This window comes from Megascapheus bottae, chromosome 29 (assembly GCF_031878675.1).
Source record: "Megascapheus bottae isolate mThoBot1 chromosome 29, mThoBot2.hap1, whole genome shotgun sequence".
Classification (NCBI taxonomy): Eukaryota; Metazoa; Chordata; class Mammalia; order Rodentia; family Geomyidae; genus Megascapheus; species Megascapheus bottae.
In genome coordinates, this window is record NC_143537.1 from 4,193,291 (window position 1) to 4,213,975 (window position 20,685).

The 20,685-nt window shown below is 38.9% G+C and overlaps 1 protein-coding gene across 1 annotated transcript; it reads right to left on the reverse strand.

Moving 5' to 3' along the window:
• Window positions 1-735: 735 nt before the first annotated feature.
• On the reverse strand, window positions 736-20,224 carry Hmmr (hyaluronan mediated motility receptor). The gene is made up of 18 exons (XM_090320728.1): window positions 20,114-20,224; window positions 17,990-18,088; window positions 17,518-17,597; window positions 16,717-16,764; window positions 14,723-14,911; window positions 13,741-13,827; window positions 13,555-13,655; window positions 13,272-13,346; window positions 12,959-13,134; window positions 11,929-12,077; window positions 10,352-10,566; window positions 9,123-9,239; window positions 5,906-6,052; window positions 5,339-5,488; window positions 4,918-5,014; window positions 3,907-4,083; window positions 1,720-1,879; window positions 736-1,417 (listed from the first exon to the last, which is right to left on the reverse strand). The coding sequence occupies exons 1-18, from the start codon at window positions 20,157-20,159 to the stop codon at window positions 1,398-1,400; spliced, it is 2,133 nt and encodes a 710-aa protein (XP_090176854.1). The 5' UTR covers window positions 20,160-20,224; the 3' UTR covers window positions 736-1,397.
• Between the last annotated feature and the right edge of the window lie 461 nt (window positions 20,225-20,685).

Consider the following 20,685-nt stretch of genomic DNA (forward strand, 5'->3'; position numbering starts at 1 on the left):
TATTTTTTCATGTGAACACGTAGCAGCTAAGCCTCTTTAATAAATCCCCATTAGACTTCGCTCTGTGTGTGCGTGTGTATACACATATGTGTATGTATCTATACATGCACACATGTACATATACACACATGGATATATACACATAAACATGCATGTACATATGCACCTGTATGTGTATACATATAGGTGTGTGTCTATCTGGTAAGCTTCTGTTTTCTTCATATGCTTTTCTTTTTTTGTATGAGGTATCTTTTATTCTGTCCCCACAGGGTGGCAGCAAGCTCACCCAGTTCTTTCATCAGGGTCACTGTGCTTTGTTTATATGGTTTTAACTCTATCCCTTAAGAGTCAGGTCTTATTCCCAGTCCTCTGGATGGGTGGGGGTTGAGTGAACCCAACTGTTCTTTGCTACTGGATTAGTTGAAACCATTTGGTTTTTATTAATTTTTTAAAATTATCTTAAAATTATCTATGATGTTTAAAATTCATTCACATATGATTGAACACAAGTATTTATGAAGAGATATTCTCATAGTGGTTATCTGAATTGGCCCATGAACATATTAAGGAGACTTTTTAACAACATACTAACTCCTCAAATCAGAGAGAAGAGAGGCAGAATTACCCAAGAGTATCATCTGTGAATCTTGGGGAAAGGTAAGGAGGGAGACAATAAACACATTCTGAGTAGAAATGTTCAGGTAACTTCATAAAGGAAAATAGAGTAACCCAGGAAATGATCATTGTTATTTTATTTTAGGTGACACAAATAATTCAGTACACATACAGAGGACATATTCTCTAAAAGGCTACATGTAGAATTGTTCAAATTTATAGTGCATCCTAGAATTAACTGTTTACAATGAATGGTTTGAATTGAGGTACAGCCAATGAGTCTATAAATTATTAAGTAATTCAGTCACTTTGACACAAGTTATTAAAGGTGACTGTGGAGCCATTCATGCCCTTAGTTTTACTGGAAATGCACAAATCATGTATAGGACAGAAATGACCATTATTAGTACATCAAAGAAAAGGCCACAAGCCAGGTGCTTCAGTTTTTAAAAAGATTTCCAGAACCAAGGCAAAACAATCTGGGGATTAGAATTTGAGTGATATTTAGTGGCTATGCTGGAAACTGGAAACCAACTTTGATAGGTCAGGTGCTAAACAGGTACTTAACAAGAGAACAGTGTCAAATGACATTTGGAAACAAATGTTACACTTTTTTTCACACACCTGAGGATCAGCAGTTAAAATTAAATATATTATCAGACATCCAATATAAACATAGTAATAAAAATAGCAATATCAACAATAAGAATAATTTCTAATAGGCTTCTGGCAGCATATTTCTCAGATATTTACTTGCATGATTCTTCACACTATACAGGAGCTTAGCAACAGTTTGTATTGCCTGAAAAGATTGTTAAAAAGAAATGTTACTACTTTAAACTCAAACCATATTCATTATAAGCAAAAATGCATGCTTTTTTGAAGGCAGATGGAACATTGCTTGACCTTTTGCGACATAATTTATTTGTATTTTTTAATTCACTATTTCTACCAATTTGGAAAGGTATATTTAGTCAGAAAAGAAAATGTATTTCTCCTAGGTCTACAAACTAATAAATTATTAAGGACTAGCAAATATTTAAGTTAAAATGTACATCATGTGTACGTGTGTGTGACAGTTCTATACATGTATTAATTTCTTACCTTCCTTTAATGGGGTTTTAACAAAATTTTCTTTATATTCATGATGAAAAGCCTTTGACGGATCAAAGCGCTTGATACCCAGAACTTTATTTAATTCTTCTTTAAGTTTTTGTTCACTTTGTTTCTTTTTAGCAAGCTGAGATTGGAGTTTTGACACCTCCTATGCGAGAAAAACAGGTAACAGGTAACTAGTAAAGATCACAGTGGAAAAACCTATCGCCAATGCTGCTGATAAAGTTGCTTGTGCACAAAGTAATGCAAACATACTTTCCAATCAAGTGACAAAATGATCTGAAGCAGCTATGATAGCTATATACATTTCTTTTCCTACAGTTATAAACTGTTTTTGTAATGAAAGCTCAACTTAAAACTAATTACTGAAAGACTCAAACAAAATGGCAGCGTTATTCAAGCAAAGGCATTTTTCCCCCCCTGGTCCTAAGGGCTTGAACTCCAGACCTTAATTAACCTCTTCATGCTCAAGTCTAGCACATTATCACTTCCGCCACAAAAATGTCTCTTCTGGCTTTTTGGGGGGTTGTTTATTGAAGTAAAACTGTCTGGCTTCAATCCTCAGATCTTATTTTGGCCTCCGGATTGCAGTGAGCAACTGATAGCCAGCTCAAAGGTAGACTTTAAAGGAACACTGATCATAGAGAAAATCAGACCAAAACAGAAATTGAGGGCAGGCAGCTTAACTACGCAGTCTGATCCGGAAAATCAACTTTTGACTGAACAGTGTAAATGCTCTGTGACAGGTAGCCTTGCGCTACTAAACACGAGAAAGACAACCAGTGAAGACTTGACTCTGAAAATGGATCCAGGGGACCTGGTACAGATCTAGGAGAACATTCAGGGGGAGGAACAATGCAATTCCCCCAGTGACACAGAAGCTGGCTGCTTGAGAATCCACTGAATGATTCAACTATGAGTTGAGGGGGTGGGTATAACTGGGAGAGATGGGGGAAGAAGGGAAGAAGTGGCCTTGGGGGAGATGCACTATATTCAACTTGACTTGTGAAACAAACTCACTCCTTGAAATGTTTTTTAGAAGAATCCATGTCAACATTCAAAACCCACACCAGCTGGTGCTCTATGATGGCTCTGTGAGCTAAAGGCCAAAAGCCACAGATGCATGGTTGTGAAGAGTTAAGTTTGGGGATTGCAAAATATCCATTCAGAAACATGTTCTTGTGTTTCTTTGCCTGAGCTGGCCTTATAATCTCCCTGCCTCTATGTCCAACAGAGTTACAACAAAATAAAAACCTGGTCACTTTTTTTCCTGGGGAGGTTTAGAATTTCTATCCTGTCACCATCTCTCCCAGAGCTGGGGTCAGAGGCATGCACCAGCACACTCAGCTTTGCAGTTTCTGTTGAGCGGCTTTGTCTGTATCATAAATTCATTTTTGGATTTAAAATGACCATCAAGGATGACTGTGGGAATATATGGGCAAGTTGATACACATGAAGAATTGGTGAGGAGATTGAGTGTTTCAAGGCCAAGCTGGCCGACATAGTGACACAGACACACAGACAGAGACACAGACACACACAGACACATATACATGAGCAATAACAAAAACTGTAGGAAAGATGAAAGTGCTTCCTCCGTTCTCAACTCCAAGCTGGGTAAGGCAGATACTCCAGGCCGAAGGCTATAACTAAAGATATAAGCTTTCCTCTTTCCTCAACTCCCGCAAAGGTCCTTTTTTCCAGGAGAAGGACATTAACAGTGGATGTTACCAGCAGCTACCAGCTGCTGAGGTTATGACCTAGAAATTGTAGTTGAGGTAGAGAAAGCATTTTGGGTCAGCCTGAATTGTGGCACAAGGAATTCTACTTAGGCACAGTGTGGTGAAAAGGCTGGGGCCTAATGCCCTCTGCTCTGCTTCATGAGGTGATGATGCCATGGCAGAAGAAGCCCTCTAATTGCATCTTTCATGAAAATGATGCTATTTTTTTTTTTTTTTTTTTTTTTTGCCAGTCCTGGGCTTGAGCTCAGGGCCTGAGCACTGTCCTTGGACTTTCTCAAGGCTAGAGCTCTACCACTTGAGCCTCAGCACCACTTCCGGTTTTTTCCTATGTATGTGGGGTACTGGGAAATTGAACCGGGTCTTTGTGCATGCTAAACAAGCACTCTACTGCTAGGCCAAACTCCTGGCCCCATGAAAATGCTATTTTACAAACCGATTTGAGATGGCTATTTTCATCCTTCAACTTCACAACATGCTTGATTTTTTGCTTTAGATTCTGGTGACCCAATAGCTCAGCATAGGAGCCTCTTATCTTATCCAGCTGCTCCCGAGTTGCCCCGTGTTCATTTAACAGTGCCTGCTTCTCAGCTTCAAACGCATCCAGTTGTTCCTAAAAAACAAACAAACAACTGAAATTGTTAAATCTTACTAACTTCAGTTAAATCATGAAAATAAACCAAATAAGCAAAATAAGGCTATACTTCTTTGTTGTTGTTGGTCATGGGGTTTGTACTCTGGGCCTGTGTGCTGTCCCTGAGCTCTTCAGCTCAAGGCTACCACCCTACCCCTTAAGCCACAGTGTCACTTCCAAGAGCATCCTTTCTCAAAGGAGTATTCTAAGAAAAAAAGTATTCTTATATAAAAAGCTCTAAGATACTCTAAGAAACACTTTTACACTGTCTCAAAAAGCCCATTAAAAGAAAATTAAGAAAAAAATCCAAAACCAAAACAACATAGAGGAAAGGAAATAGTCATCCACCTCTCTCTATATGTATCAAGTATATCACCACTTTGTGATTCACACGTATTTCTACTTTAAGTGTCTAAATTAACGTTTGTTGTATTTTTTCTTTTAAAAGATCAGTGCATTAATTTGCAAAACACAAGAGACAGTGAAAACATGCATTTTACAAAGTAACAACTTACTAGTGTTCATACCAGGAAAACCTTCTGGCCTATTAACTTCAAACTGCTTATGAGAGAATATTTCTAAAAAAATAGGTTAATCTAGGTTACATGAAAATTTATGCATATTTGTCAATCATTTCTTGATAAACTATTTCTAAGTAAGACGAAAAAAGTTATAAAACTTATGAGCTTTTAATAGGAAACTGGAACAATAAATGCATAGTAATCAGCAAAACAAATCACTATCATGATTGTCTCAGGGGAAAACTCGAATTCCTTAAATAAATACAAACAAGTTTAATTCTACAGGACAAACCTGGAAGGGCTTGGTTTTCTCATACAGTTCTTCATAAAGGAGACGCCACTTATTCATTTCCTCTGTTAAATCTGCCATTGTACTTTCTTTCTCAGACCTCCTGCATGGTAAATTGAAACTGTTATTTAGAATCCAGGCTCCAGTGGTTCACACCTGTAATCCTAGCTACTCACTCAGGAGGCTGAGATTTTATGACCACAGAATCCACAGTTAGCCCAAGCAAAAAAATCTGCAACACTCTCACCACCAAAAAGCCAAAAATGAAAACATGTAAGGCTTTTGAGGTTGTAGCTCAAGTGGTATAGCACTAGCCTTAAACACAAACACCCAAGGGCAATGTCCAGGCCCCTAGTTCAAGTCCTAGGACCAGCAGATACTCACAAAATGGGTTAAATGCACTCAAGTTGTAAATGTATTTTACCTTGTTTCTTCATCTTCTAGTTGCTTAACCTTTTCTTCTTGTTGTTTAAGTTGGTTCTGCAAATCAGTTATCTTTTTAAGTGAGCTATCTGTGATTTCTTTAATTTCTGCTTCTTTCAGTGCTGACTTGTTCTGGAGATCTGCAAGCATCCTGGAATTTGAGAGAAAAAGAGTCCTCTAGACATTGTACAGACATTTCATTATTTTCTTTAAAAAAACAAAAACCCAACACACTAAGGAACGCCTTAAGAAGTATACCCTTTTAATACCTTTTATGCCTCCATGCACATGTTTAATAAGTTATAAATAAACCCTGTATCAGGAACTCCAGTATTTCAGGCACCACTGAGACCAATTTTAAAACCTCCTTCAGCTGATCTGTTTCTTTTTTTGGGGGGGGGGGAACATTTTAAAATGGACCATAGATTGCTGTACAAGTATATAATGAACTTTCGATCATATCCTTTGTCTTACTGACTTTTGTCCTACATTCCTACTGTACCTCTTTCTTTAGTCAAGAAATTCTTGTCTGAAGCTGCAGGGTAGGAATATTACTTGTTCTACATACCTTGCATATTCTTGATTTGTGTTTTCTGTTGTTACTATCTGATGTTGAACATCTTGTGCATGCTTTTCAGCTTTGGCTAGTTTTTCCTGTAGAGATGCATTCTCCAGTTTAAGATCTTCTATCTCACTAACTATTGCTGCCTTATAGCTTATTAAAAGGAAAAAGAATAACATTTTAAATGTGCAACATTCACACGTGTATCTAGTTGCTATTTTTGGTACTTTTTAGTAAAACAAACACAACCATGCAATATACTCATGCGCTTACAAAGTTAATTCAAGAGTCTACAAGACACTTTTTGTTTGAAGAAAACAAAACACAACTACCAAATACAATCTCTGAATCTACTGTCACAAAGTTCATGGCCCTTTATAAAATATAAGTAAATATACAGCTACAAACACACTTGTAGTATGTGGTAGGAAGGAACAGTACGAGGGTTTTAAGCTGATAGAATTGGGGATCCTACACTGTGGATAGTGAGCTGAGAGGTAGGCAGAACAAGCCCTTTGAGAGGTGAGATGATGCCTCACGAATGAGAGGTCAGAGGTGAATATTGAGCATAGTGGAGTACTAGAGGAACAAGGGGCCCTATTAAAGGTTTCCACATAAGTACATAGATTACTCTAGAGACGAGGAGGATTTATGGTACAGGGAAGTGCAGAAGAAAAACTATAAAATTAGTAGAAAGATAATTATTAGCCAGGTGAGAGAAAGGGGGGATGGGATTAGCCTATGTTGGCAATGAAAAGATATGAGACTCTTTTGTAGAGAGAACAGAAAATTTTCACATACAAAGCCTGGACATAAAGGGTAAGAGAGAGAAAACAATAAAAGATGAAGTTAAGACTTATGGAATGAGGAGTACAGAAGATGAAGATGTCACCAACTGCAATGAAAACATGACAACAAAAAAAGGAGAGGCTAGAAAAAGAAACCAATGGAAAGACCAAGAACTGCATTGTTCACATAAGCACTAGCAGATAGAGACAGCTACATGAAGATGGAGGAGATACAGTAATGGAAAAGATCTGCTTCCAAGAAACTTTTTTTTTCCCCCGAAGCAGGACATATTTTAATGTGATTATTTTCTTAGGAATATATTTATATTACTTGGAAATAAAAACACATTTTGAAAATTATTGAATTATCTTTAATACTTTACAATCTTTAATAAATAATGTGTGAGTATATTGTAAAGGTTTGATTCAAACAGGTTAAATAATTAATAGAAAGTTATTATAAAAGTAATTGTCATTAGCTAGATACCAGTGGCTCACACTTGGCTGAGATCTGAGTGTCACTTTTTGAAGCCAGCCTGGACAGGAAAGTCTGTGAGATTCTTATTTAAAATTAGTCACAGAAAGCTGAAAATGGAGTTATCTCAAGTTGTAGAGTAATCCTTGTGCACAAAAGCTTAGGGTCAGTGTCCTGGGCCAGAGTTCAAGCTCCAGGACCAACCAAAAGTCATTATATAATCAAACAAATAAATAAAAAGATAATAAAAAGTTTGCATTGTAAAAGCTATGTTATAAATGGATGTATCATACATTTAATGTAATTACTAGTTTTAAATAATATTGAGTTAAGTAATTTTTTATCAGTACCAATGTTGAACTAAGGACATAAAACTCACTCAGCTTGCTGTGTTGGCTTGCTCTCTACTATTTCAAGAAACACATTTTTTTTTTTTTTTTTTGGCCAGTCTTGGGCTTTAGCTCAGGGCCTGAGCACTGTCCTTGGGCTTTCTCAAGGTTAGAGCTCTACCACTTGAGTCTCAGCACCACTTCCAGCTTTTTTCTATGTATGTGGTACCAAGGAATAGAACCTGGGTCTTCGTGCATGCTAGGCAAGCACTCTACCACTAGGCCAAGCTCCCGGCCCCAAGAAACACATTTTTAAGGGTATTAGTATATTTACAGTGAGTGAAATTATAGAACCAATAAAAATCACTTACAGATTTATTTATTAAACTATTGAGATTGGAAAAATCGTAGTACATTCATATAAGCAAGGAGTCACAACAGTAACCACGAGCAAATTTTAGCTCAATAAACACACAATGTATAATGAAAAGGCAAATCCCAGAACATTGTAATGCTATGACAATCTATTTTGCTGTCATTGAGACAAAAGCAAAATTAGATAATGCCTTTCTCTATTTAACATACATGTCAAATTGCAATACATGAGGTAAAAATAAGCCATAAATGAAGGCCTCAAGGAAGTTTCATCTGTTCTGAGAAGGCACAGAGATGGAACACATAAATATACAAAGCTGTTGAAAATCTTCTGGATAATTGGTTGTCTTTCACAGTCTCATTTGTATTGATTTTATTTTTTTATAGTTCATATACAAAGTTGGACATTCTTTTATAAAATAGAAAAGGAATATTTTCCCAAAATAAAAGATAAATAGCCAAGCACGTGTGGATCACGTCTGTAATCCTACTCAAGAGGCAGAAATCTGAGGCTGATGGTTCTAAGATGGCCCAAGCAGGAAGTCTGAGACACCTATCTCTAATTAACCAGCAGGAAACCAGAAGTGATGCTGTGGCTCTAAGTGGTAGAGCACTCACCAGCCTTAAGCACAAAAGCTCAGGGGCAACACCTAGGCCCAAAGTTAAATAAATGGAAATATTACTATTAATATACCAGATAGAAATATTACTATTAATATTTCAAGTACAAAATGTACAATATATTTCCCTAATTTATACAATCAAACCTTCATTGTGTGTGCCAGTACAGGCTTAAACTCAGGGCCTCACTCTCTTGCTTGGCTTTTTTGTCCAAGGTCGGTGCTCACCGAGCCACACCTCCACTTCTGGCTGGTAAATTGGATATCTGACAGATTTTCAGGTCTCTGCTGGCTTCAAACTGTAATCCTAAGAGCTCAGCCTCCCGAGCAGCTAGGATTTCAGGTGTGAGACCCTAGCAGTTTTTTAAAGAAGGGAAAAATATATAGAGGTGAATACAGTATGTAGACGATCAGTGAGCAAATCTATCAAACCAACTGTGAGCTAAGTTTGAATGGCATTAAACTGCTACAGAGGTCAAAAGAGGTTCTTTTGTTTTTTTGGTGAGATTGAAGGGAGCAAGCGAAGTTGGATTCAAACTTGCTATCCCTCCTTTCTCTGCCTACCCAGTGTTGAGATTACAGGTATGATCACTGTGTCTTCCTGGGACCAGGAAATTTATGTATTAAGATTAATACCTTTCAAACTGAGCAGTTACATCTTCAAGGTTTTGCAATGTATTACTATAACTTTTCTGCAAAATCAAGGTGGTTTGCATATGAGCTATATTATTTTTTTCCAATTCAGCTTCTTTCCTAAGAAAACAGAAAAATGAGAAAATAAAATATAGGCATTTATAGGAACAGCACTCTTCAATCTCTCCATCAAATCATTACTTTAAAGACACAAAATCATATATTGTTATACTAGCTCTTTTAAAATGTGGATTCCAATTATGACTTCTGACAACAGTATTTTCTTTTTGTAGCTGAGGTCTCAAATGTAGTCCAGGCTTTGACTTCAAGCTCCTTCTCCCTCAATCTCCTTAGCGCTGGGATGACATGCATGAGATTTTATCACCAGGTTTCCTATAGTAGTATATTATTCTTTTTTTTTTTTTCCCAGAATCAAAGAAGCTTGTAGATCAATCGGGTTTGATAGCTAAAAATGTCTTGTACAGGTATGATTAGATATATCAAAACGAGAGTGGCAGACTGCCACCAGCAACTTTTCATCCATGGTTATCCATCATTCCATGCATACCAAACCATCAGTAGGGATAAGGCCTTTCCAAAGGATCACCTCCTTAATCCTCACAACCACCTCGTGGTGTCCTTAGCAAATCATCTGCTCAGAATGAAAAGAGGCACATGAAGTCTTTCTTTTTTTTTTTAATGTATTGACTGGTTTCATTTATCTTTATTGCTTTTATTTTACTTTTTTCTTTGGTCCAAGATGGAACTTGAACTGTAACTTGCTTTCCCTGATTGGCAGGTGCTTTACCACCTAAGCCATGCCTCTAACTCCTTTATTGTACTTCTGGTTATTACATTTATCATTCCATGTTATGTGCATTTATGTAGTTAGTTTAAAGTTTACTGGGTAGAACTAAAGAGATTCTAAAATAATTTTATAGCAGCAGGAGAGTAAAGAATACAAGAATTACCAATTACAAAGCCCCTGCATTTAATGAAGTTTAAACTTCTGAATATACAGAATGTATGTACAGAAAACATTCAGTACAGAAAGTTATACAGAAAATATGAAGTACAGTGAAAAATACTTTAACTATAAAGATGTAGTGTATATAATACTGTTTGTCATTCAGAATTGAAATGACTTATTCTTTTACTTTTTGAGAATCTTAACTAGAAAATGCTTTCATATCTAAAGTCATGTATAAGTTTGAGATACTGTGAATACAAACTGTGCCAGCTGATCTCTTAGAACTTTTAGTTCTCTTTTTGCAGATTTGGTATCCACTTCTAACTGGCTGATCAGGATTTCAGTTTGTAAGTCCTTTTGTTGTGCTTCCTCCAGCTCATTCAATGTTGATTTTAGTTCTTCTTTATAGTTTTCCCTTTCTTTGATAATTTCTTCTTGACAATTAGATAGGTTCTGCTGAAGATGAGAAGATAATTCCTGTATTTAAACAGCCAACACAAAAATATGAAATTACTTTGAGATTTTTCCAAAGACACAAGCACTGTGTAATCTAAATCCAAAAGTTTCCCAGAAATATTAACAGTATAAATAACTATATTGTATATTCACTTTTCCATGTACTAGTCGATATCTTAACATTCTGATAAATGCAATTTTCAAATTATTTTTTAAATGCAACACTCCCAAACAAGCTATATGCTAGTAGATGGTAATATACAAAAGTAAAATAACATGTTTACAATCTATTCTTATGGATAATATATATTATATAGATATTAATTTACTTTTCTCATATACTAGTATACTATGGTTCAGAACAAAAATACTTTTATGAGCTGGCTCATAAAAACATGAGCCCAGACAGGAAAGTCATGAAACTCTTATCTCCAATTAACAACAGAAAAGCTGGAAGTGGCCCTGTGGTTCAAGTGGTAGGATGTTAAGCCTTGACAAAAGGAGTCTAGGGACAGCACCCAGACCCAGAGTGCAAGCCTCAGGACCAACCAACCAACCAACAGGAAAAAGAAAAAACAAGTAACAATTTCTTTACGGGAGATGCATTTTAAAAGTTATTTTCTTCCCTATAGTTATGCTTTTATGAGAGAACTGTAGCTGGGCACTGTGGCTCAAGCTTATAATCCTAGCTACTCAGGAGGGTGAGATGTGGAGATCACAATTTGAAGCCAGTCTGGGCAGGAAAGTCAAGGAGACATTTATCTCCTATTAACCACCAGAAAGCCAGAAGTAATACTGTGGCTCAAAGTGGTAGAAAAAGCACAGAAACAGTGCTCAGGGTCTGAGTTCAAGTTATAAATACCTATACAGCCTGTCTAACACAAAAATACCCTAGTAAAAAATTTTAATTTACTATTTCACCATATATGTTATTTTACTTTTGCATATTATTTACTAATCTTATAATGACACATTGTAACAATCTTTTCTGTGTGGGTGTGTGTGGGGGGGTGTCATAGGGCTTGAACTCAGCCTAGGTGCTGTCCCGGTGCTCTTCAGCTTAAGGCCCCACTTCCTATTTCCTAGAGGTTAACTGGAGATTAGAGTCTCAGGTCCTCTTGTGCCCAGTTAGGCTTTGAACCTTGATCCTCAGATCTCAACCTCCTGAGTAGTTAGGATTACAGGCGTGAGCCATTCCGTCCAGCATATTGTAACAATCTTTTACCTCTAATAATCAGCGTATCTATGATTAACCCAGGCTAAGAGTCTAAAATTAGAATTGTTAAAAAATATACACAAAGACTAACATATATAGAAATAAATATATGACATAGTAAGAAGAGTTTTATGTTGTTTTTTTTTAAAACATTGGAGACAACCTACCTTCTCTTGTTGGAGAAGTGACTCAGTTTTCAAATTTTCTTGCTGTAGTTTCTCATATTTTTGTTTCTTAAGAATTAGCTTCGTTTTGAGGCTTTGCACCTCAGCACTTAAATCTTCATTCCTTTCTCTACTCTTGTTGACGAGGTCATCTATGCAAGGAACACATTAGGAATATGTTAACTAAATAATAACATTACTTTTCTTCTTTTGTTATGGGTACTGAGAGCTGAACTCAAGACCTAAGCTGTCCCTTAGCTTTTCTGCTCCTCGGCTAGTATACCTCCATATGAACCACAGCTCTACAGGATTACATGCAAGCCACCAGAACCTGACTCAATATCATCACCAGATTTCTGTTTCTTTTTATCCTTTTAGTATGTGATATAAAACCAAGTATTTTCGGGTATGTGTGGAGGGAGACTCCATATTGTGAAATTTGTATCTTCACTGTAATAATATACATTACATACTATTTTTAAAAACCAGGAACTCAATATATAGAACTAAGCAAAGAACATTAAGCAAAAAATTTGCAAATAAAGAATCAGCTATTTGGTTGTTTAAATAATTTAATAAAAGTTATCCGGTGGGGGGAGGGAAATGGGGACTAAAACATGAGAAAGGGTATCAGTGTTTGTGAAGTAATGCACCTTCTATCTGGTAAATATAATGTAACTTTCTATTAATTATAATAAAAATCATATGAAAAAAAAAAGTTACCCAAACAGGGCCAGGAGTTTAGCCTAGTGGTAGAGTGCTTGCCTGCACGCACGAATACCCGGGTTCGATTCCTCAGTACCACATACATAAAAAAAAAAAAAAACTAAGCCAGAAAAGGTGCTGTGGCTCAAGTGGTAGAGCTCTAGTCTTGAGAAAGCCCAAGGACAGTGCCCAGGCCCTGAGTTCAAGGCCCAAGACAGGCAAAAAAAAAAAAAAAAAAAAAATTACCCAAACAGTATTTTTCTTAAATATGGAATATAACACTTCTCAAAAACAAAACACCCCCACCAAACTATAAACACTAAAATACCTTTTTCATTTTCAAGTAGCTGACATTTAGCACTGAGTTCTTCTACTTGTTTAGCTAATATGACATTTTCCTGAACAGACTCCTTGAGGTTTAAAACTTCACGGTTCTTCTCATTCAAATCTTGTTTCAATTGGGCAACATCTAGCTTGTATTTTTCTACTTGATCTGATGCACAACTGCATTGAAACATATAATTTTGAATATCCTATGTCTTTAAGGGAATATACTCAGCAAATAATTAAAATGATACAATCATCAGTGTTCAGAAAAACAAAGCATTAATAATAGCAACAATAAGCTATTATTCAGTTACCTAATTTCTTCAATGTATTCTAAGAGCTTTTCTATTTCAGGTTTTTCATCTACCTTTTCTTTCTCCATTGAAACACTAAAAACAAAAAAAGAGTGATGTTAATATGTACTGATTTTGTTCAACACACATATATTAGCCAATGTAAGTATAATAGAATAATACACATGTGCACTACAACAAAGAAGTACCCCACAAATATGTGCAATTGTATTCATGTATCAGTTCAATAAAGGAAAAAAATACATTTATACTTAATAATTTCTCTTTCCTTTTAGTCACTTACAGTTTCCCCTCAAGCTGTGCTATTTTCCCTTTAGACTCTTCCAGATTCCTTTGAGTCATCTGTAGCTTCATTTCCATGCCTTCTTGTTTAGCCATCATACTCTACATAAAAGAGAGATGCCTGTGTTAGGAAATGGGAAATTGTTTACATCTCTAAGGCAGTTAATTTACCCAAGGTAGCACTCACCTTCATTTTTGCTTCTCTTTTGTTTCTAAGTTTCATCAACTCTAGGCTGAGTATTCTCATATTCTTCTGGTTGCCATCATCAGTAAACTAAATACAATAGACATAAAATTTTAGAATTGTTTCCTGCTAAGTCATACAAGTATAGCTATACTTGTCTGCAATGTACTTTGGTAGAAAAAAATAGTTTTCAACCATAATTGCTTCCTACAACCAATACAACTGCTAATACTGTTTTTGTCCCCGCTCTGTCCCTTTAGTATGGCTTTCTGGTTTATTTCTGAATACCTTTATATGCCCACATCAAAGGACTCTGAGCAACTTATTAAATATGCTTGCATAACAAAATTACTCTTAAATTACATCCTATTCCTGAAATATACAAAATGTAGATGCCTTTCTTTTTTGGGGGGGCGGGGGCAGTCCTGGGCCTTGAACTCATGGCCTGAACACTGTACTTGGGCTTTCTCAAGGCTAGAGTTCTATCACTTGGGCCACAGCACCACTCCCGGCCTTTTCTATATATGTGGTACTGAGGAATTGAACTGGGGTCTTCATGCATGCTAGGCAAGCACTCTACCACTAGGCCAAACTGGGACCAAGCAATCTACTCCCTTGTTAAGATTCTTGTGCACTCCTATTCCTTTTCTAAGCGGGAAGAGAGGAGGAGAGATGAGAGAGGGGAGATAAGAGAGAAGGGGTGACAGTAGGGGAAGAAGAAAGTAGTAAGAGGGAGAGGGGTGAGAGAGGGAGGGAGAAAGAGATCAATCTGTTAAGTAACTTCAAAATATTGTGACTTCTATTAATGGCCATATTAGGGAGAAGGTTTTAATAGGTGAGAAGATTTCAGACAACTCAACAAAATGGAATTTGTAACTTCTTACGTGCCAGATTTGCTAATAAAAAAATGAAATCCTATTTGAAAGTATGTTAATAAGAAAAACAAGCCTCGTACTCAATTTTAGTTATCCTGAGTTTCAAGTACCTTAGATTTTAGTAGCTCATTTGTCCTGGTTAGTTCCATAAGCTGTTTTTCCAGTGAAGCATTATTTGCAGACAGCATTGATTTTTCCCTGACTGCAGCAGTTAGTTTTGCTTCCATCTTCTCCAACGCAGATTCCATATCCTGGATCTGCTTGCCCAGAGTACCACGTTCATGTACAAGAACACGAATCTTAAGAGAACAAGTTGATAAGGAATGATTCATTAACATAGTGGCAATACAAGTAGATGCACTGGTAATGGCAGGTAAGGCCTCTAGAAAGGATATACATAGTGACATTACCCATGGTGACATCACACGCACAGTCCTGGGCACTGTCCCTTAACTTTTTTGCTCAAAGCTCCAGCTCTACCCCTCACTTGTGCCACAGCTCCTCTTCCAGCTTTCTGGTAATTATCTGAAGAGTCTCATGAACTTTCTTGCCCAGACTGAGTTTGAACCACAGCACCCAGATTTCATCCTCCTGAGTAGCTAGGATTACAGGCATAAGTTATCAGTGCCCAACTAAAGGTACTATTTTACTAGCTTTGTGAATGATACTTTAAAAAAAAGTTTCTTTGGGGGGAGGCAGTATTGGGGTTGAACTCAGGTCCTTGAGGTCTAGCTTAGCCAAGCCAGAATACTCAGCTACACGCATAGCTCCGTTCTACCACTTGAGCCAAAGAACACCAACACTATGTTTGGCATAAACTTGTAAGTGATGCAGCTGTTTATTTACTTCTAAGGCATAAAAGCTCTTGTTTTCATTCATTCTAATTACACAAATTTACTTTGAAATGCTAAACACAGTTTTCCTTTCAAGGAGGCAGAGCTGGGATTCTAAGCAGAATGCAGCCATTGGTCCTATTCATAACAGTAAATATTTGTAAACAAACGGGATGTGTGTGTGTGTGTGTGTGTGTGTGTGTGTGTGTCCCCAACAGCCTTTCCTTCTAACAAAGCCCTTAGTTCTAACTGCAAGACTGAGGGGCAGGAGGAGGGGGAGAATGTGGGGCTAAGTCGGCCAACCTAAAATTCTATATCCAGTGAAGTAACGGATGCAAGTGATCAGCTGTACTCCTGGGACTCACACTCCCCAGCTATGCACTGAGACCTGGGCATTACATGGATGACTACCACTAAATATGTCTGCTTTGGCCTACCTATCCTCAGTAAAATAATAGCCAATTATCATTTCAAGTCAAGTTCACCAGGGCAACCGGAACAGAGTCACGCTTTTACCTTTATATATTCTCAGCCTAAGCTAGCACTTGACCGTACCCAAATAAAGACTTAATTTAGAATACAGAATAAAATTACCAGAATAGTAAACAACAGGAACCTGCAAAGATCGGCAGAAAAGTAAAGCTAGATGAGTTGCTTAGCACCATTAAGGAGGTGAAATCGATTCTTTTCTTTTTTGCCATTCCCGGGACTTGAACTCAGGGCCTGAGCATTGTCCTTAGGCTTTCTCAAGGATAGAAGTCTACCACTTGAGGCACAGTACCACTTCTAGCTTTTTCTATGTATGTGGTACTGAAGAATTGAACCTGGGTCATTGTGCATGCTAGGCAAGCACTCTACCACTAGGTTAAACTCCTGGCCCTGACATCAATTCTTTAGGTCAGCATTGTTCTATAGAAAATTCTGCCTTAGGAGAAAGGTAATGCTGAAAACAGCCAATTGAGCAGGCAGTCACACCAGTTATCCTAGCTACTCAGAAGAGGGCTGAGGTCTGAGCTTAACAGATCAAAGCCAGCAGGGGTAAGGAAGTCCATGAGACTTTTATCTCCAATTAGCCAGAAAAAAAGTTGGAAGTAGAGCTGTAGTTCAAGTGGAAGAGAGCTAGCCGTGAGTGAAAGAGCTCAATGGAAGCACCCAGACCCTAAGTTTGAGCCCCAGGACTGGCACACACACAAAAATAAAGTCACACGTAGCTGGCACATTCAGTTTTCAATAAAGCACTTAAAAAGGCATTTCAAGAAAGAATTGCTTACCTCTTTTTCTAAACTCTTCAAATCTTTATCATTCTTTTGAGAGTCCTTCTGTTTAAAAGACAAGGAACAATAAACAAATGAATAATAAACAAGTGCCACAAACAGCACAAACTTGATTTTTAAATTAAAAAAATGAAAGGTTCTAAACAACTTTCATTTATTTGATCTTTTGTGTAGGGCCTTACTATGTAGCCAGGCTGGTCTCAAACTCATAATATTTCCTTAGTCTCTTGGGTGCTAAGTTTAAAGGCATGGGCTAGTTCACCTGGATTCATGAGTTCATGAACTATATTACAGGTAGCTTCTCTGGCAAATTAAATAAAAGGTTCTTAAAATCTCAAAACGTAGCAGGTTAAAAAGTTTGCAATACATGAAAGTAATAGGTAAAGGTTTATGGACAATGCACTAGCAGAATTCCAAGTGCTCAATAACCATATATGTCTACTCACACAATGGACCAATTTATTCTATATTGCAAATCTAGAGATTTAATTAATTGCCAAATGAGTAAACAACATAAGTATAACCTGGAGTTTTGGACTTCCTACTCTGAATCTTTGTCACATGATGATATGTTAATCTGTGCAACTCCTTCAGAAAGCAGTTGTCTATTTATGAACAAATGAAAACATTAATAGCAGGACACAACAACTGTCATAGTGGATTTAATAATCACTGGGCAGATTAAAAAAACTTGCCAGAGTCCTAATGATAACTTCATTAATCGGAAGATTTATTATAACGTTGATTTATGAACTTAGCTTATCTTTTGACAGTCAGCTATCATATAAATTTCCTCACCTTTAATCCCATAGTCTTAGCTCTTTTAGCTGAAGTAGGCAAGGTAGTGTCTGCGTCATCATTAAGATTCTGTTGAGATTCTTCAGAAAAATGAATTGAAATGATTATGGTTGGGCTTTACATGCTTTAAACATATATCAAACATAAATTTCCAAATTTCTTCTTGTTTCTATCAATGAATTAACATTCTTTTCATTGTACTTTTCCAAATAATTGTACAACATTTTTCACATTTTAACACCTTTCTGATATTTGTGGTATTATGACAGAAAACATTGCATAATTTTCTTGGTTACAGTTCAGTAAAAAGATGAAAGCTTTATTTTGTAGTTGAGCCTTCCATAAATCCATCAAATAAAATAGTCTAAATATACTTTGGGCTGTTCAACTTCAGAAATGTATCTTTAAGTACCATTACTTACAGCTACAAGACTTAAAAGCTCACATTACCATTGTTTTAGAAACTCATTACCTTTTTGTTTTTTAAATCTTTGAGATTTCTGAAAAGATACTGATCCTTTAGATACTTCAGAAGCTGTAACATCATAAGCACCTGGAGATGGTGCACAACCTAGAGAAAGCATAGGACATTCATGAAATAGTTAGCATTGGTCATGATTCCTTGTTAAAAATACATCAAAATAAACCCAGATATGGCAACATACACCTGTAATCTCAGCACTTGGGTGGCTGAAGTATTTTAACCTCAAGGCCAGCACAGGCTACAATTCTAACTTACACATACATCACTAATATAAGTTGTTAGAAAAAGAAGTCCCTTTGGGGGGCACACTCCTGTAACTCCAACTAGTCATGAAGCAGAAGCAAGAAGTCTAAGAGCTAGCCCAGCAAAATTATGAAATTAGGGGTTGACACTCTGAATAATACCAAGGAAACATGGTCCTAGAGGCCTCTTAAGGAAAAGTTTGTGCAGGCTCATTCAGCCATCCACCATGAGCAGAGTGATGAACTCTGTCATTTGTATATTACCTGACAGAAATTGCAGATGGAGTGAATGACCCCTAAATAGCATACACTGTAATGACCCATTAAGGATGTTGTTGCTTAGCTCTACTCCTTACTGGATGGCTATTCAATACAGCTACACATCATTCAGTATTCTGTAAGGGAAAACAAGATCTGCTGTATGCAATTGCAGCATACAGTTGGCATCTATCAAGTACTCTGAAGTCCTTAGACACTTGGGTTAGTACTGTCTGTATCTTTGGTTATGTAATAGTGAGCATATTTCAATCCTGCTCTTTTCCTTTTCACCTAACAGCATTTAAATATGTGGTATTGGGGCCTCGTAGAGCACTTACTCTACTACGGGAGCTACAGTCACAGTCCATAAAAGTTATTTATTTTTTAGTGCTAGTCCTGAGGCTTGTACTAAGGCACAGTCCTTGAACTACTTTTGCTCCAGGCTTGTGTTCTATCGCGTGAGCCACAGCTCTATTTTCTGTCTTTTTGCTGGTTGGTGATTAAGAATTTTCCTTAAGGTCAGCCTCCTGAGTAGGGAGAATTAGAGGTGAGCAACCCATACCAGAACGATAAAAGTTAATTTTTAATTGACTTCTGGATCATTTTTTTCCCATAGGTGTGTAATTATGTCATGTTTAAACTCAAGATTAACCCAGCTTTCTTCTCAAGCATTTACTATTCTGTAGTGGTGACAACATTCTTTTTCTAGCTTTCTGGAATAGCACATTAACCTTGTTTAGGAGCAAACTAAAAACGTGTAACTCTAAGTTCAAGGGCTTTTAAATCAGTAACAGTGAAACGAAAACAGGATTGTTCAGGGAGTCAGATTAAAAATAAAGCCATTTAGTTGGGGCCCAGTGGCTCACACCCACGGTCCTGGGAAGCAGATAACGGGAATTGCTTCATTGTTTTAAAACTGTAGCAGGAGAGCGGGGCCTGGTGGCTCAGGCTTATCACCCTGGGTATTCCGCAGGGCGGGAAGTCAGCCTGCCTCGGTGGAGGGCCAGCCCGTCGAGCGCTTCTTTTCCCCTGTTTATTTTCTTCGTTTCGTGCGGGCCCGGGGAGCTGTCCCCCCCGCCCGATGGTTCGCACTCCAGGCTGGGCTGGCCTCGGGTCTCCGCCTCCCGGCCAGCCGGGAGCCAAGGGCCCAGGCCCGGGGGGTGCGCGCGCACACGCCGGCCGGCGCACGCGCACAGAGGCCGGCGGGCCGCGTTCCACCCCCCCCCCACCGCCCCGCGATCGACCCTCCTGCCGGGGGTCGGGGGGGGGGGGGTGGGGAGCGGGGCCCCGAGGCGACGCCAGCTGACGCCGCTCAGCGCCCTCAGTGACGCCAGAGGCCGACGGGGAGTTCTGAGGAGACTCGCGGGCTGGGGCGGGAGCTGCGGCCCCGGCGCCCGTCCGCGCCCGGTCCCCCGCTTAGTCAGCTCGGCGGTGGCCGGGGACCCCGCCCGCAGCTGCATCCCGAGGCCCGGAGCGGCCCGACCCCGCCCCGGCCCCGAGACAGCCTGAGGCCGGCGCGGTGAGGCCCCGACGGGGCGCCCGGAGCCCGTCGCCCGCCCGGGAACCGCCCAGGCCCCGCTCACTCCCACCAGATCCCGCTCCCCGCGCCCACCGGAAGGGTCATTGAATCTCTTCAAAGGCGCCTTGGGAAACGACATCGTCCCGGCCTGCGACCAGCGGAGCCCGCGCCCGATGCCGACCGTTAGGGCGCAGCCGGAATGCGGGTATTCAAATCAGCGGGCACTTTCCCCGCCCACCCCCACAGCAGCCAATTGGAAGCCTGAGAACAGCGGGGCCGACCAATCCCGCTGAGGAACACAGAAGGCGCACGTGCGCCGTAGACGCAAGGTGTCCAATGAGGTCATTCGTGACGCGAGGCGACACAGCCAATAGAAGACTGGCATTATCTTTTTTTCCTCTTTGTCCCGCCCACGCCGGTCTCGAGTCGCGCCCTCAACTCTGCGCAAGCGCACTGCTCCACAGCTCTGAGAGTGGGAAGTGAGCTCCTGGCCGCTCTTGCTTTTGCTGTCAGGTATTCCGGGACTCATGTCTTTCACACCGGATTCCTGTCCGCCTCCCAAATAGACTTTGAAAGGGAAACACCAACTCCTGGTGCGGCGTCAGGTAGGGGTTCTGCGCATGTGCCATGACCCGGGCGTAGGGTGGGGCCTGACGTGAGCCTGG